Below are 18,057 nucleotides of genomic sequence, written 5' to 3' on the forward strand. Positions count from 1 at the left end.
GATAAAACGTGTGGTCACTACAGATTTCCCGTCCGTAAATAAAACAATAAAAGAAATCCTCCTTTTTCGCTCTAATTGCAAAACGATAGATTAAAAGAAAAAAATCTATATATTTTAACTCATATATATATATTAATCTCCAACCAACAAAAAAATTCTATTCTAATTCTATATTCTAATTTTATGTTATAATTTTATTTCTTGAATTTTACAAATTTCAATAAGCGGATTTCTAAACAGCGGTTGTCTGTTTCTAGTAGTGTTTAATAGTGGTAGGAGGATCAGAGTTGTGTAAATTATACGAGATGGAAGAAGAAGGATAAGAGAGGAATAATGTCATGTTTGTAACATCTTAAAGTTAAATCGAGCCCAAGGACCGATCGAGAACTTTGGTAACGCGAATATAATCGGCGAATCGGACGATCAGATCGGAGCGCGTGGACTCAAAAGTAGACTGTGACACCATTCATCCGCGAACGTCGAGGCTTGAGGGGAAAAATGTAGCGTCATACGTGTCACACGTTCGAATGACGCAACTTGTAACGGAAACATGGGCGTCATTCGTATGACGTGGCAAGCTGGAACGATCTGTTAAAAGCGAAATCTTATGATAAAATAACGGACAGCTTCGTAACGTGACCGTTTTGCGAGCCGCACGCGTTTCTCAACGCGTGTGCGTTTTTGACGCGTGGAATCGTGACTAATTTTCACGTGGCGCTTTTCGCAAATAGAGAAATACAGGGCCCGTGTTGTGTATGTGTGTGTGCGCGCGCGCGCGGGCACGTTGAACCATTCGGAAACGTAACGCTTCACAACTGTTTCCGCCCCCACTCTTGGCCGGAAGTCCCGTTTCATTCATGGATCGGTCACAATGGTGGTTTTACGCGGCTATTGAGGACGCCTGCCTCCCGCCACGCCCCTTCTAGCTTTCCTTGCTCCTCACCGCTTCTCTCTCTCTCTCTCTCACACACACACACACACACACACACACACACACACACACACACGCGCGCGCGCGCACACACACACACACACACACACACACACACACACACACACACACACACACACACACACACACACACATCTTCGCCCCCCACGTGTTTCCCTCCCTTCCCCTCCTATACGTCTGTATTACCGCTCGTAAACTACGCGAAACGTTGAATATACAACAGTTCGCGGTAATCATAAAAAATTTCACCGACGGCGCAAAGCGCAGAACGAATTTTAAAGTTTAAGCTTTTCCCGCGAAGTTCGCGATCACGATTACGCGTCTCGGATATTATTATGCAATTTCGGCCTGCGTGACGAAAATATATACAATAGAATCGTGCAAACATACTCTATCGATCGATCGTACCGCGATACCATCCTCTTCGGAGAAATTTACCGATCTTTATGCTTGCAATATTCGGCCGCGATTTTCCGTGATTCACTTTTCTCTTTCCGCTGCGTCAAGATTAGGAACAGATTATTCTCGCGGATAAATAAACGGACCTCCGTAAAATGATGACGAGAAATATTATTCCATGTGCCTAATATATATACCTATATATATGTATAAAATGTGTGTGTGTGTGTGTGTGTGTTAAGCAAATCCCTTTGGCCGCGAAAGTAGAAATGAAAATATTTGTTTGAAAAACTAAAAGCGCGAACAAAGTATTCTACGTTGTCAAAAGCTTTAATTTTATTTAAATTTATGTATTTATTTTATACTTTGCAATATTTATTGAGGTTAAAATAAAGTACTGAACTAACACGTAATACAATAATGTTAATACAATAATACAATTTCAAAAATTTTATATAGCTTTTTGCTTACATAGGGGAGCGAAAGTTGATCTTAAAACAGAAAGAAATGCTCCGATAAAAAAATATGTGTTCGAAGTAAAAAGTTAATGTTCGTTATCGTCCCACTTTGTTCGTGATTTCGTGCCTTCCTTCGGAGGCATTTTCTTTGAGCGTTGAAAAGCAGAAGCGTTTGCTCTATTTCGCCCGTATGAGCCGGCGTGTCGGCGAATCAGCGGATCAGCGGCTTTGGGACAATTGTCGTGGGAACGAGATACTTCTTCCGGAACTTATTCCACGAACCGAACGGTAACGACGACTTCCGCTTGCCTACCAAAGCGCAGGAAGGTGCTTGAAGCACGATAGAAGAGGCCCGCGGAAAAGGGAAGGAGAAGCGGGGCAGATAGAGAGAGAGAAACAAGGAAAGGGGGGAAAGAATGAAGATGAGACGTCGGTTTGTACGAAGAAAAGGCATCGAGTACCGTTTCTCATAGAGAAAGAAGAAGAAGAAGTCTACGAAACGTCCGTCTTAATTAACGATCGCAACAGTCTTTACACACATTTCTACGAGAATAATGTAACGGCGACGGAGTAATTGAAACTTAATCCGCTCACTCCCGCTTTAGTCCTTCATTACTCTTTTCATTACTCGACGCGCGCGTTATGGAATTTTTATCTCTGGTTTATGTGTCTATAATTTGGATTTTTGTACGTGTATATATATATATGGAATAAAATTTCTGCTCCAATGTTATCTATTACTTATACAATATATTTCAACACTTGTGTGTGTGTGCATTTATTCTGTATTTAAATATTTATTTAAATATTTAAAGAGACGCGTTTTATTGTACTCGCGTCAATTCTTTTGGAGCCCGATCGACGGCACGAAAGTGCGATCAATTAATAACAATAATCGTTCAAATAAAAAACTTTGCACGTGCAAGCGTTACGAAGCATCTGAGCGAATGCGGGGCCGAACTCGTCCCGTAGCCGATATCCTTGCCTGAAGGAGGAAGACGAAAAAGGAAGAAGAGTGGAGGGAGGAAGGGAAGGGAGATGCGGAGGGGGAAAGGCGTAGTAGCGAGCTTCTACGAAGGCCGGAAGCCGATGGCGGGCGAGTGATCGCCGCCGGATGTTCATCTTCCTTTTTCGATCTAGGTCTCGCATGCTAACAATAAGTCGAATTTGCGTCAAGGCAAAAACGTGCTTTTCAGTTTTGCACGGTTTAGAGCGATTTAACGAGTAAAATAATATACAATTCAACAGGCTGATTATAAAATCGCCAAATTTGAAACCAACCGATTGGATTTGTCACGATACGTATAACATATTCATTTTTTCGCAGCTTACGGTGTTCGATTTCGGAAGCTGAAAAATTCTTCTCTCGAATCACACAATCGTACCGTAATTTATTTTTACATTTAAAACAAAAATTGATCGATCAGTGTATATACCTTGCTGACGAGGAAATCTTTCGCCTCGAAATGGCGACCAAACATTTTGGGTGCTTCTCCTGGTACGGGCTCGATTTTGATGCAGACTTCTTGGCCTTTCCTAGCCGATTCCACGGGCTTGTGATTGTACTCTACGCTAGTCACCATGCCCAAGTCAACGAACTGAAACGATAGATTAACATATTGATTAATTGAGAGAAATAGCACACGATATATATATTTTGCAATGAAAAGGAATGTGACGTTTGCAATGATCGAGTGATAGCAATCATCTACATCTACGTGTTATATATATTTGACGCGACATAACTTGTCCCCCACGTAAGTATCTAATTAATTCATACAAATATATTATACACTTGGATGACAAGTTCCGAAGAATTTTAGAGTCCAAAGAATCATTTCACTAATACAAAGGTTTCGTTGATACGGAAATGTTTATTTTCAGATGTATGATTTCAATCAGCGAAATCTGATCAAAGTCGAAAGGATCTGCTCGCCGTATAGCTTCCTCCCTTTCCTTCCGTCTCCGTAATGGTGATTAAGTAAGTAACGTGACACCACATTCATCGCGCGTGCGTTCGCTTGATCTATCGTCATAGGTCATAGGGGATATCCGAACGCGATTTAAGCGGATCTATATCCCGCGAACGAAGCTTCGGCATAGTAGCGCAACTTTCTGTTTTTCGGTCTTTTTTTCGCCATCGATCGTCGACGTCCGGTCGCGTGGGTATAACTCCGCCTAGGCACACCTTTACCGCGACCGGAAGTCGAGACAGCCCAGTATACCTGAACGGCAGAGTCGGGCCGAGCCGAGCCGAGCCGAGCCGAGTCGAGCCGAGCCGTGCCGTGCCGTGCTTGCCTCGCAACCGAGTCCGAGACGTGGGTACGCATTTTCGTCGTGAATACCGGCGAGAATCGGTGAACCAAGTAGGTAGGTAGGGAGGCGGGCAGGCGGGCAGGCAGATACCCGCATATATGTACGTAGGCCGGCACGCAGTAGGCTGGCTCGCCGTAGACAGATTCACCGGGTGTTCACAAATATCCGTGTCGCAAACGACGAAAAATTGGACTACAAATCACCGGACTTCCGGCCAAGATTTCATTTCCTCGATTTTATTTCGTACTGTTGTAGCAATGTATAAAGTGTTCCAAGGAAATATCTAGGAGACAGCGTACTTAGTCATTCCTTCTCGCTCTCCCTTTCTCCGCCTCTCTCCGAAAATAATGACGTTATTATTAGTTAGCAACTCTAGCTTGACTGTAGTTTCGAGCATTTTGATCACGCAAATTAGACATTGCGATAATAAACGCGGGTGCAATCTATCGCGTAAGTTTCGTTTTATAAGAAAAAAAAAAAAAGAAGAAAACGACGAGTTTTCTTCAAGATATAGATTTTCAATATCGATTCGTAGAAAACTGCCCTGGGTGCGAGTAGGTATATTGAATCTCGAGACACGCTATATAACGGTGTATACAGGCGAAAAAGCCCCGAGCACGTTGCCCCGCTGGCGCGACACACCTGTGGCCGCGGGAGCGCAAAAGTGGGCGACAAACCCGGACGCGGTCTCGTCCAGGATTTGCAAGAGCGCTCCGCCGCGCCGCGCCGGCCGTGGACCGCGAGAGATAAAACCTTGGCTCCATTATCTCTCTATGTACCGTTTTAATATTTATCCCCCGAACCGCGTTAATTACGTATGTATTTGAGATGTTACGGCAGTGGGAGACAGCTATTCTGTGAGCGCGAACATACCTTGGTTCTTAAAGTATTAAGAAACATATTACGAAGATAATGATAAGCAAAAAGCTTATATCTCGAAAGTTTATTTTTTTGCCGGAAGGTGATAGTGATATACAGATCACGAGTTGCAACGTAGACGCACACGACAAGCCACGTTATCGTTAGGTGGACAATGACCGGTCGAATATGCCCGCCTGTGTGTCCCGAAACCCACGCCAAGAGAGCAATACCTGGCTGGACGTTCAAGCCACCCGGTATCCCCGCTTAGCCGATAACTGAGGTATCGCTTCTCAACCCTTTCTCGAGTGACGGAACGCTGTGACTACAAACCTCGTGAATTAACGACGATGAAACGTAGATGTAAGATATCCCTGGTTACCTTTAGTTTTCCAATGACTCTACTTTTCGAATTTTAAGCAAATTTTTCCATTTTGTTTTATAACGAAAAGAAATGTCAACATTGTATATACCTACGCATTAAAAAGAAACGTGAAACAACTATCGGTGAAAAGTTTGGAGAGCCACGGTTTGGGTTATTCTTAGAATACGCATGCTCATACAGATCCAAGTTTTGCTCTTCAATTCTGTTAAGCTTAATTCAAAATCTGTTATTTATCACGTGGTAGATGGTCTCTCGCGATACCTTTCATTCTTTTTTACTCTTTATCAAATTACATTTTAATGCAATAATTACATGTGCGGTGTCAAGGAACGAAAAATGCATCATACAGGGAATATTGTATACGTGTCGGAGTTAATCAGCTCAGACGTGAAAAAAAAAAAAAAGATACGAACGTCCGTTTCCCCGCGCCGCGCGCCGCGCGCCGTGCACGTTTCACGGTATACTTACGCTCTTCTGTGGCCGACGTACTTTTATGGCGTACTCCCGTCGTCAAATTCTCGACACTCTGCTACGACCGAAAGGAATTACCATATAGGTGCACGTGTGCAGGCGGGCAAACGAACCTTGTTCGTCCTCCGCTTCGACCTTCTCCGCCCTTTCTTTCAACCTATCGCGCCGCACGCCTCTCTCTTCAATCCTCTCTCAGCTCTGTTCTCTCAACCGCTCGAGGTTTTGAAATAAAATTCGGGATTCTCTCGAAGGACTAACCGCTAATTTCGTAAGTCTCCTCCGCGCCCCTCCCTCTCTCTCTCTCTCTCTCCGTTTTCTTTCGTCTAGCAAATGTATAACATTACGCGACGTCGTTTACGACTGACGTGGTCTCCATCGTTTTTGTCACTAGAAATTCCGGAAGTCTCGAGGTCGAACATCCGCGACTTGAGTTTCGTCTACGATAGGCAATCTCGATCGTGAACCAAATAAACGACTTTTTATAAAGAGATATTATCGCGTTGTAAAAAGAGAAATAATATCTCCGATTTTTGAAAGTGATCACCTCAATCGTAGTATTTAAAAAATTTTTGACCCCCCCGACGTATCAGATATCGACTCTTTCCTTTAAGAAGAAGAGGATTATCCCGAAAAGATGTGTAGCGCTGAAGGGATGAGGCCCTAGTACGCTTTGAAGCTTAAAAACCTGGTCATCACGTTGGGCATAACGCGGCCCCTCGTCTTCTGAAATTACGGAAGCCATTACGAACGTTATCGGCGCGCTTTACCTTTTACGATTAACACGTCAATGGAAAGCGGGAGGAGAGGCGAGAGCGACATAGTCTCGCTCTCTCGAATGCGAGCCGGTCCGGTTACGCGTGGGCCCAGGTGTATATACTGTCTACTTAAGATTTATCTCGCGCGCGTTCCAAGTGTCCGAAAGACACGAGGACCTCTCGCGTTGCGCCACGTGGGCGGAGAAGAGACCCGCAGGATCTCAGCCGGGTTGATGGCGAGCACGGACCAAACGAAAAAGCATGCCCGTACACATATACAATATACATCTGCATGTACGTCTCATCCGCTCGTCTTCCGATGCTGAACTATCTAACCATTCGCGCGCGGACACCCACTCGTCTCTGCTGCAGTTTCTCCGATAAGTTCTCGCCATGCCACGCCACGCCACGCCATTCGGCGTTTATTACGAGTATTGACACATTTATTGTATTTGTGTGCTCGATCGCTCGATGCCAATAACCAAATTTTTTTAAAAATTAGCAATACATGCATATAATATATAAACATATTATATATAAATAAAGAGTGCTGTCTTGTTGTCTTATAATTGACCGCCCCGTTCGCGGAGGACCTTTACTATTCAACCATTCAACGGTCTCGCGCGATCATTAAAGCGTGCCCAGCTGCGCTGTATGACATTCGAAACCTCTATAGTTGGTGCAATTTTCAACAATTTGCAATTAAATAATATTAATATTTCTATAGGTTATTAGTAATATAAAGAGAGAGAGAGAGAGAGAGTTTTAGTGCATATAAATCACAAATCGCATACAGATATAATATTTTTCAATTATTCACGCGATTCGCGAGATTTCGATTTGCTACTACAGTCATAATACAATGTAGCCACGGTGCGGGGTCAACAACCTTGAGTGTAAAATGCGTGGCCCCGCCCTAAGGATGGTTCGCGAAAAGTAAAACAAAGAGGAAAAGGATTCCTCATAAATTTGAATCGTGGATGCCGTAGAGAAGGAAACAGATGCTCGTGAACAGCCTAGGGATCACACGGAGTGAAAAGGGAAGAAAGGAGTTCTTAGAAAGAAGCATAGCGAGAGCCTCGACCTTGGCACTAAGCGCGCGCGCGCGCGCGCCATTTGAAGGCCGATCCTTTCTCGGCGCGAAATGGGAATCCGCGCAGATAGATGCGACTGCACGAGATGCTTAGCCGAAGGCTTGCTTCGTTTCGTGAAAATCATGCTAGACTATGTAAGTGGCACCTGCGTCTGCGTGCGTCACGTCATACTCCGCCGCGTATGTACCGTAAGTTCCATCGCGGCACCGTGGTGTGTGTGTGTGTGTGTGTGTGAGAGAAAAAGAGAGAGAGAGAGAGAGAGAGAGAGAGAGAGAGAGAGAGAGAGAGAGAGAGAGAGATAAGGTCTCTCGCGATACTAAGATATTATCCACGAGATGCGGCGAGATCCCGGCATGAAACTGAAACACGATGTGATTATTTATTCCGCAGGTATGAGATTTACACGCACGGCTTTCGCAGTCCGACTACAGCGGGTGCGTAACGGTACATAACGTTGAAAGATGCACGTGATGAAAGAATATTGACATATATATGGAAGGTGGAGCATCCTCGAGATATCCTTGCGCATATCGAAAATCGCCTCCGCAAGTGCAATATTTACATTTGAAAGATAAAACGATTAGATTGCGTGGCGCTACGTGATGCTATATGCATATATAAGATTCGCGTGAAAGACCCTCGAACATATGTAGGAAACTAAGGAAATAAACATTTTGAGAAAAATGTTTATATTGGAATTCTTTCATACGTAATATCTATGTATTTCATATAGCGTGCAATGTATACATTTCCTTGTCAATTATCGTACATGTATCAATATGTGAAAGAATATTGGTAAGTACTCGACCTTTTTGGACTACGTTTGCATATCAGAATTGTTATCGTGTAAACATTTAACCTTTCCTCGCCTGACTATGTAATATCTGTCGACTACGATATATTGTTATTTATTCATTGTTAGATTCCATTGTTATAGGAAAGCAAACGGTATGTAAAAAGAATATCGAAACGCGGATTTGAATTTTTTTCCAAATGCTTTCGAATGTCGAAATCATAATCGCAAATCCGATATTTACATGTAGCGCCGCGCCTTAGCAGCTTGACTATAAAACTCTATATTTTATCGTAAATTCGTTATATACGCGTGTCATCGTTATCTGTTCGCGGGAATTTTATACATTGTGATATAAATATTGATGTAATAAGAAGTGATTTTCCATGTTTCCCGGCGTACCGGAAATATTTTCGCGGATCTTTGCGATATTTACATGTGAGGCTTTCGCGGCCTAACTATATAGCGTGCGTATATACGCGGCCGCATTTATCGCGGGTGCGCGCAAGGATAGACGAAAGACGAGGGGGAGGAACCGTTCTTGGCATACTAGATAGCAGACGTGGCGTGTCGCGACGCGTCTCGGCGAGAGCGAGCGAGCGAGCGAACGGGCTCACGCGCGCGCGAGACGGGAACCGGAAGTCTATTTTCGTGGCCCGCACCAATTTAGAAGGCTTTATAGTCCGTGCGACCAGAGTTTGCGGCTCTAACGGCCTCACCGCGTGCGTCGTCGGCGCTTTTGGATGCTGTTAATCGAGATTCGCGCCACGTCCTCGTCTTTCGCGAGCATTTAGGCATTTGCGCTCGCGGCTTGAAATTTCGCCGGAACCGCGGGGAATCAAATGTCAAATCGGTAAATGACGAAAGAGCGAAGAGTTCCCCTAAAGACATGCCCTCTAAAAACAAATAATATGTATAGTATACATGTAATAAAAAGTAACGAGAAAAAATACTAAGTTACATTAAATAACATTATGCTTCTAAAAATCAGAAGTATGGAAGAGATTTTATTAAAACGCGAGAGAGAGAGAGAGAGAGAGAGAGAGAGAGAGAGAGGAGCAGCGCGATCACACGAGATGTCTCGGATTCGGAATTTCGAAAATATCAATGCCGAAGCTCCGAAATGAAAGAAGAATCTTCGAGATATTCCAAGATCACGCGTCATTTCTCAGAAATAAGATTGCATACTGTTTTCGTGGATAATTTTGTTGAAAATGTTCCGCGAACTTTCTTGGAATATATATTGGGCAGTGTAAATATATTAGCGAGATTAGACAAACGTCTCGTTCCTGGGGTTAAAAGCCCGCTCGCGTGTGCTATTTAACGGACGTAAGCGTGTCCCTCACGTGTCACGTGTGCCGGAGCTGTTTACTCCTTTTCCGCCACGACGTTCTTTATCGTCGTTGGCAGAATTAATCGCAACCTCGAGTAAAACGATCTCGCCGACATTGGAAACCTCGTATCCGGCCGGACGTTTCCCTCTTCCTCTTCCTTCCCGTTTCTCGCTTCCGTTCTACTAGCCGCTCTTCTCTCTTTCCTCTAATTCTCCCTCTTATAATGACCCACGCAATGCCAAATGACAAGTTTTGCGTTGACAAAACGCTATTTAGAAACAATTCTTCTGTCGCAAAAATATAAAAAAGTCATTATTAATCGCACCTTTCTTTTATTTCCAGCTTTTATACATTATATCAACTAATCAATTAAAAAAGATGATCTTTCTATTTTTCACTCGTAAAATTTATTTTTCTATACGAGATCTTTACTTTCCATTCTGAATTATTCAAAACCTATATACTTGCCTCGTATTTCTCGTTGAGAGAAAATCTATTTCAAGTAAACCAACAAATCTGCCATCGAGAAATAATGCTGTATATAGAATTTAAGTTGTGCGATGATTTATTTCGAGAACAGTAATAGAAAATTGTTTGCACGCGGAGCAAAACTCATTGTCAGACGGAATGTGAGATAGAGAACGACAGGGCGATATTCAGAGCGGGGTGAATAGAGAGGAAGAGCGATATTGAAAAATAAGGGACGCCCGCGCCGTACAGGCTGTTGGTGCGGTACGAAAGAGCACAAACACACGCGTTCGCGGCGCTTACTCACCGACCACATCCCGTCTTTCCGTCTTTTGGTCTTCCGGCCCTGTCAGTAGCTTTCGTGGAAACGCCTCTGGCTTCCTTCCGGCCGTTTATCATTCGTTAGACGGAAGGGCGGACGGACGGTGCCGAACCCTCTCGACATGCCGAGTGCGGACGCGAGACGTTCGTCCTTTCACAAGAATGCATTCAGTCTGTCGCGGGTATAATAGTGGTAGTGAACGTACAAATGCTAAGTATAAGCGACACACGGTATCCTTTGGTATGCGACCGGCTCTTTTGAGGCTCGGGACAGTCCCTCGAGGTTAACTCGACACATCCGGTTCCGATTGATGTCGTCGAAATTATATGGGTTATATCAGAAAACATTCACGCGGCAAAAGAGATCCTGACTTTACAATGCTTACTTACTTACAATGCAACATCTTAAAATGTTTTCAAGTTTTCTTAAAAATGAAGTTTCGCGTATCGATTTCATTATACATCATTTCTTCTTTATGTTCCTTTTTGTTAACGATGATGAGACGATATTGTTAAACTATATCTAAAATTTTGCGTTTTCAAAAAAAAAAAAATACCGACATATCGTTTATCTAACTTGTATATACTACGAGCTTTTTAAAAATCCGTTGTATACTTTTAAATATAATATACATAATTTGTAAGGTAATAGAAAAAGATTGCGTTGAAAGTTTCGCTTCTCTGCAAAAATCGGAAGACAATTCGATTGATCTTCGCGTAGGCGTGTCTCGCGTACTTTTTTACTCCTCGGACGATTCGCCAAGTCAGGAAAGATCATTTTCGCGTAAGAGCTCCCTTCTCGTACTTGAGAAGTTGAGAGACTAACATCCGCGTGCATCGGGGGCAATTGCGAAACGTCGCGTCGCGGTCTGAATACCTCTCAATAGAGAGATATCCTCTCCGGCTTGAAATTCCTATCCGCCGCGAATTTGCACGCGCGCATGCCACGGCGTATGCGCCAAGGAAAAGGAAGAGGAAACAACGGGCAGGACGGGGAAGAGGGACGGTATGGGAGAGAAAGGAAGAACGGCTCTATGTACGAGCGCCTTTCCGCCGGAAGAGGACTCGCGCACCAGAGCGTTTCTAGTTCCTGTCGCTCGCCCACGAGCTGAATATAATTCCAAGTGAAATCGTTCTAAGCTACTCAGGTCCTTTCTTAACATTTTTCATTATCCACGAAAGACATCGCGATACGCAAGTTGTTCAATAACGGACGTATCTCTTAATATTGATGCGACTTGGGAATCATATTTAAACCTCATAGATTATTTCTCTCTCTCTCTCTCTCTCTCTCTCTCTCTCTCTCTCTCTCTCTCTCTCTCTCTCTCTCTCTGTACAAAACAGCGTTATGAAACATCGTAAAGATTGAGAATCGAGTAAGAGACCGAATATGTCGATCGTGTTTCTCGTGCCACGATAGCGTGTTGTTCAACTTATTACGATAAAGGGCTTGTGCCTCTTTCTTGCTTTATCTTTCGCCCTGCCGCCACGTCTGTTCTCTCTCTCTCTCTCTCTCTCTCTCTCTCTCTCTCTCTCTCTCTCTCTCTCTCTCTCTCTTCTCCTTTTTCCTCTTCGTCCCAGTTATTCGTCTACTCTGCTCGTTCCTACTCGAGCTTCCAACTTTCGCTTTATAGGGACGACAAACGAAGATGCTCCACAATGTCCTGTCCAACCCCGATTTTAATTCATTTTTAATTTAATTTTAATTCAATTTAAATTTTATTTTATTTACTAACTTACGTTGATTTTAAGTGCCGATTGATATTTTACAATGTTTCTTGGGATTTTATAATGTTTTGGAAAATCATAATATTTTTCATTATACTAAATATACATTTATAAAATACATATGTATGCATTTATAAAAATAGATTTAAAAAAAATCCAAAGTCGATTGCAAGAGGATATATAAATTCGATCAACTCCTGAGATTCACCTTGCATTTAAAACCGGAGCTTAATGAACAGACGTATTCTGGCTCTATGTAAACTGACAAAAGTACGACGATTCTATTATACGCCAGCAGCGCCAGCAGACGGAAAAGAGTGTCGCGCGATACGTACAGCTGGAGCGAAGACTGCGAGGGAGAAGAGAATAATGAAGAAGAAGATGCTTTAGGCAGGGAGGTTATTTCCGCCAGGACCATCCAATCGTGAAACGTGCCGAGATCTACTCCCAGAGGGAGCGGAGAGGAAGAGAGAGCGCATCGAAAGCGCAGCGCTATCGCGACTCCCGGGTCATCAGGCCGAACAGAATCCGCCACCGAACAAACCGACGCGACGGATGTACGAACGGATGGACGAATGATCGGCCTGCCGGTCGGTCGGTCGGCGGAAAGAGCGGAAAATGAATAACGGAGGGGAGAAAAAAAGGAAACGCCGCACAAGAAAACGGCAGGCCGAAAGAATCCGCCGGATTTCCGCTCGCCGTTAAAGCCGCTTATCGAGACTGGCGCGTTGCGCAACGCCCGTACTATATGTTTCTCTGTGTGTTTCTACATATGTATTTGTATGTGCGGTGCGCGCGGGTACGTCCGATAACGCACGATGGAAGTCGCGAGAGAGGAAACGGCGGATAGAGAGTTGAATAGATGTGTTCCATATGAGTTCTCCGAGGCGCTCCCGCTCTCTCGCGGCGCCATAAAACGGCAGAATAAATTCTAAGGAAAGAGTAATCGAGACGCGCGTTACGTATAAACGACACGAACGACAATCGTCACATTAACGGGAAAACGTCGATGCGCGATTTCAATCTCGATCGATCTATATGCGCGAAAAGACATACATATGTTCACAATATAATGACTCTACAACTATAATTATAACTATAAAAGAAAAAGGGAAAAGGGAAAAGGGAACGAAAAGATGTTTGTAACCACAGAGTCACGAACGGCGGACAGGGCGTCATCGCGCGAAATTGGCATGCGAATCTTCGTGCATGGCTCGAGAGCCTCTGTGAGGCACGACACTGTTCCTCTGATGGCCAAATGTATCGCGCGATCGCGCGCTGAAAATCTCCTCGACGTTTGCGAGCTCACGTTCCGCCGTATCGTTCTTCCGTCCCCATGTTTAAGCCGCGCCGTTTCCTTTTGCGGCGTGATATCGGCGCGTGTTTCTCCGTCCCACCGACGACGTGCATCCGGTCGCCGCGGCCGTTCAACAAAAGGGAGACCCGGGCGCAAACTGACCTGCGCTAACTGGAGTTTCGTGAGACTCGACGAAGGCACGGGATAATCGTCAGGTCATCGTCGGGAAGACACGCGTCTTCGCGGATATACACGGACCCGACGACACGCTCCGTGATTGGACGATACGAGCGGAAGTAACTTTCACGGTAAATCTCGATTTTTCCGCCGGTCGCTTTGTTTGCGAAGCTGCCGGTTTTATTCGGCGAGACCGAACACGTGCGTTCTCCGAGTATTGTAGTCGAATAATCGCTAACAGCAGCCGATTCTATTTCTCGAGCCTCAAAGGTTTCGAGAAAAGGTTGTTCTAAAACCTTGCTTTAAAGCCCACGCCTAAAGAAAGAAACCGAGGGAGAAGAGGTAAGGAAAAAATATCTCGGAGCAGAAGTTTATACAATAAATTGCAAATATTTCCTCGAATCACAACGTTTGAGAAGAACTACGTAATTATAAGAATTTTACTTCTTTATCTACTTGAAATAGGAAATTAAAACAAATTAAAACAAGTTACACACAAGTTCGAATTCAAATTAAATCTAAAAAAAAATATGAAAGTTGTACCGCGCTCGTCTTTCGATATACCGGATATAACGTCGAGCGTCGAGTCGCTCGTGGAAAAACGATCAGCCGTTCGGAATCCGCGCGTCGTTCTTTCGAAGGACAAAGACACACGGCAAGAACGCGTTGTGCAAAATCGTGGATATGTTCCTAGCGAATACTGGCGCGAGGCGAAGAGCAACCGCCAAAAAAATGTTGAGAAATGTCGTTAAGAATTCGGCGACGCGCGACGAGCGAGAGCTTCGAGCCGAGCCGAGCTTCGAACTCGAGTAGTGTCTCGTTCTTAAATTGCGTTTCGCGCTGTAACTATTACACATCTTTTTCATAAGCGCATTTCAATTTTTACATTAAAAAAAGACCAAAAAAAACATTTTAATTCTGGATTCAGTTTTGGAGCATTCTTCAGAATTTCGATATCTGTAAAATTATAGATGTCCTCGTTTTCGGACGAATAAATCACGGGATGCTGAGAAAAGCGTCTGCAAGGAAAAGACTAAAAAAATGTCACGCGGACCGGTGTTAAGCCAAAGCCAAGTCGAGTCGAGCCGAGCCGAGCCGAGCCGAGCCGAGCCGAACTGAGCCGCGCGTTGACAGAGTTGGCCGCGCGTTAAATCATCGATCGCGGTGCGTGGGTGCGCCGGTGGGAGAATACATTTCGGATTTTTGTCCGTCGGGAATTTGCGTGCCACTAATGGCATCGTCGACGCCTACGGGATCCGAGACTAGGCAACCTGCAACGTTTCGCGCGCGCTACCGCGTAAGGCGAGGCCGGAGAGGCCAGCTACCCACCCGGTTCCTCCTACGGGAAAGAATGGGACGAAGAGAAGAGAGGAAAGGAAAGGAAGGGATAGGGGGGAGGGAGAGAGAAAGAGAGACGGACTCTCTTCGGTCGGTCGGATCCACCTACGGGAGCGAGGGAGAGCGGGACTGAGAATGCCAGTCGATCGGCCGGCCCGGAGCGGTTTAATATGTCCGCCCGCTCGATCGACGCGATCGATCGACCAACTGAATCGCCGTATTTCCGCCGAACGAGTTCACCTACGCGCGCGCCGATAGTTCTCAATTACCGCTCTCCGCTTCGGTCCGCAGGACTGGTCCAGTCGCGACTTCCCCCGTCTACCGTCGCGTAATACAAGTCCTGCATACACAGGTTGGCATCCGTTTCTCTCTTTCTCTCTTCCATTCATCCTTTCCACGTGCGAGCGGATTCAATTTTCACCTCGAGTCTTCAGCGTAAATTTCATTAAAATTTCTCCGGCCCGGCTACCGCGATTAAAATAAATACGCCCATCGCAATTATTTTTGATGCAACGCGTCGCTGACAAGTCGCGCCGGTTTTTCACGCAAACACTTGCCCGACGTTCGTATCTTATTCCCGTGGAGAATGATAGAAATACTCGGGAGGTATTCGCGACACCTTGTTCCCTGTAAGCAAAGTCTTTGGTAATCTCTTCTCGTTCATATAATTAAAGAAAGGATCAGACTCTGTTAAGGTCCCTATAATATACGTTAACGTTAGTAGCAAAAATGCGCAAACTAAAAGATATAGGTACCTATCATTGACGCTCGCACAACGCGAAGATTATCGATCTCCCCGGCGATACATTTCATATTCTATAACGATGCGAACGGCATCGGCACACGAAGAGGCATATGTACATTGCGATTCGCGCAATGAGTTTCAGAGGTAGAGAGGAAAAAGAAATGTTAAGTCAACTCACGTCCTTGCTCGGGACGCAGAGCGGCGTTCCTTCCTTGACGATTCCAGCCTCGACCATTACGCCGATCACGATCGGATCCCTCGAGTTGAATACGTACTGAAATCCAAACGGGCTCACGTTTAAAAAGTCCCCGAGTTCGGAGATCGCCGGTGACGTCGCACCGGCGCGGGGGCGGGCGCGGGCGCGGCGTAAATCCCGCTTGTTTATCGCGTATCCGTTTCAACCCTGGCGAAGCGAACGCGCATATAACTCGCATATAACTCACCTGCGGCAGAATCTTGAGCTTGCACGGAAACACGGCGATGTGCTTGTTCTCATCCCGCTTGCGCTGCTTCAGTTCCTCCCTGTAATTGGTGAATTTGTCGAACAGGTGGTAAATAATGTCAGCCTGGAAGATTTTGACGCCCAGGGAGTCCGCGAGCTCTTGCGCGTCCCTCTCGATTTTTACATCGAACGCGAGAATCGTAGCGTATCTGCGGACAAATTAATTAAATGGCAATTGATTAATTATAATTCGCCGTCGGCTATCCGTCGCTCTTTTCGACAACGGGAAATTGAGGAAATATCGAAAAAGCGTAAAATTTTCTTTCATAAAAAAATTTTTACACAATTTTTACAAGTTATTTCGTGTACTAAAAGTTACAAAAAGAATAAAATCGATATTTATTTTCACTCTCACTTCTTGGAGAACTTAATAGAGGCAGACACGATCGAGAGTGACAATTTTACTGTCGAGATGTACTCACTGGCTGTCGTGCTCCAGCATGATAGAAGCTTTCATGACGTCTTTCTTGACGACCGGTCCGATACGAATTCCGGAGTACTGTGAACAAAGACAAAAATGTCGTTAACAAAGGAGAGATTGTTAAACGCAAGAAAGATATATATCAAGCAGCATCGCGAGCGAATGCGGTTTGTCATTACGCAAGTTGCTCTGATTTTGCTCGACAGCGTGCAATGACTGTCTCTCTCATCTTGGCAACATTATTACATAGTTTCTTGCGTCACGTTATTTCGCATATTGTTACGTAATGCAGGGAGAGGAGGGGAGAGAGAGAGAGAGAGAGAGAGAGAGAGAGAGAGAGAGAGAGAGAGAGAGAGAGAGAGAGAGAGAGAGAGAGAGAGAGAGAGAGAGAGAGAGAGAGAGAGAGAGAGAGAGGAGTAAACGATTGCAGTAACAATCTAACGGCAGAAGACGCGAATCGCACTTGTCATCTCTTTAACGCAAACCAGTTTCTTGCGGGCAATGTAACTTTACATCGACGCTGATATTCGTCACGCGTGACCATGCGAATGCGCAAAAAGTGCCTTGCAATCCATTTGCTCGGACGAGGAGTAACCGTTCGGAAGATAAACGGCGCGGGGAAGTCACGAGTAGACTAGTCGCGTTGCCGTCAAACAAATGATATATCAAATCTCTTGATATATATGTATAAAGAAATTTAATGAAAAACCAGCTGAAAAGAATTACTACGGAGAGTATTTCTCGACGACGAATAACTATCATTTAAATGTAAATTAATCGTAATAAGATTAATACATAAATATTAATAACTGTTTTTCAATAAAGTGGCTGGTAGGCGACGAGCGATGCGTTTCGCAATCCGTTTGGATCGCCCATACGTTCATGTTACCGGCGACCAAATCTCGGGGAATCATTGCCACCGAAACGCCACGGATCCCGCGAGCCTCTCCGCGTGTGCGGATCCGCGTGTGTATATACCACCAGGCAAAAATAACCTGTGACGCATGCATGCCGCCCAGATTCGGCCGGACGGTGCAACGAGACGGGACGCGGCGACGCGCGAGACGCGCGACGCAACACGTTGAAATAAACGCGACGGACGCGGCGATGCAGTTGCAAACGAGCCGTTTCGCGGCTTTACCGAGAAAAGCCGCTCCGCGAGTCCGCGCGGTCGAGGAGCGAGGAGCGAGGAGCACCGCGAACCGCGAGGCGCGAGCCGCCGTAGTCGGGATTAAAGCCGACCGG

General features: G+C 45.0%; 1 protein-coding gene across 1 annotated transcript in view; it reads right to left on the reverse strand.

Annotated features, from left to right (window-relative positions):
* Eif5b (eukaryotic translation initiation factor 5B) overlaps positions 1-18,057 on the reverse strand; it is a 35,967-nt gene that overhangs the window by 1,637 nt on the left and 16,273 nt on the right. Inside the window, exons 12-15 of the mRNA XM_077424890.1 lie at positions 16,814-16,890; positions 16,333-16,540; positions 16,068-16,163; positions 3,246-3,407 (exon numbers count right to left, since the gene is read on the reverse strand). Of these exons, the coding sequence (XP_077281016.1) occupies positions 3,246-3,407; positions 16,068-16,163; positions 16,333-16,540; positions 16,814-16,890 (543 nt within the window). The remainder of the gene's footprint in view (positions 1-3,245; positions 3,408-16,067; positions 16,164-16,332; positions 16,541-16,813; positions 16,891-18,057) is intronic.

The sequence above is a fragment of the Temnothorax americanus genome, unplaced genomic scaffold, assembly GCF_048541705.1.
Source record: "Temnothorax americanus isolate GAGA-0224 unplaced genomic scaffold, ASM4854170v1 Scaffold9, whole genome shotgun sequence".
Classification (NCBI taxonomy): domain Eukaryota; kingdom Metazoa; phylum Arthropoda; class Insecta; order Hymenoptera; family Formicidae; genus Temnothorax; species Temnothorax americanus.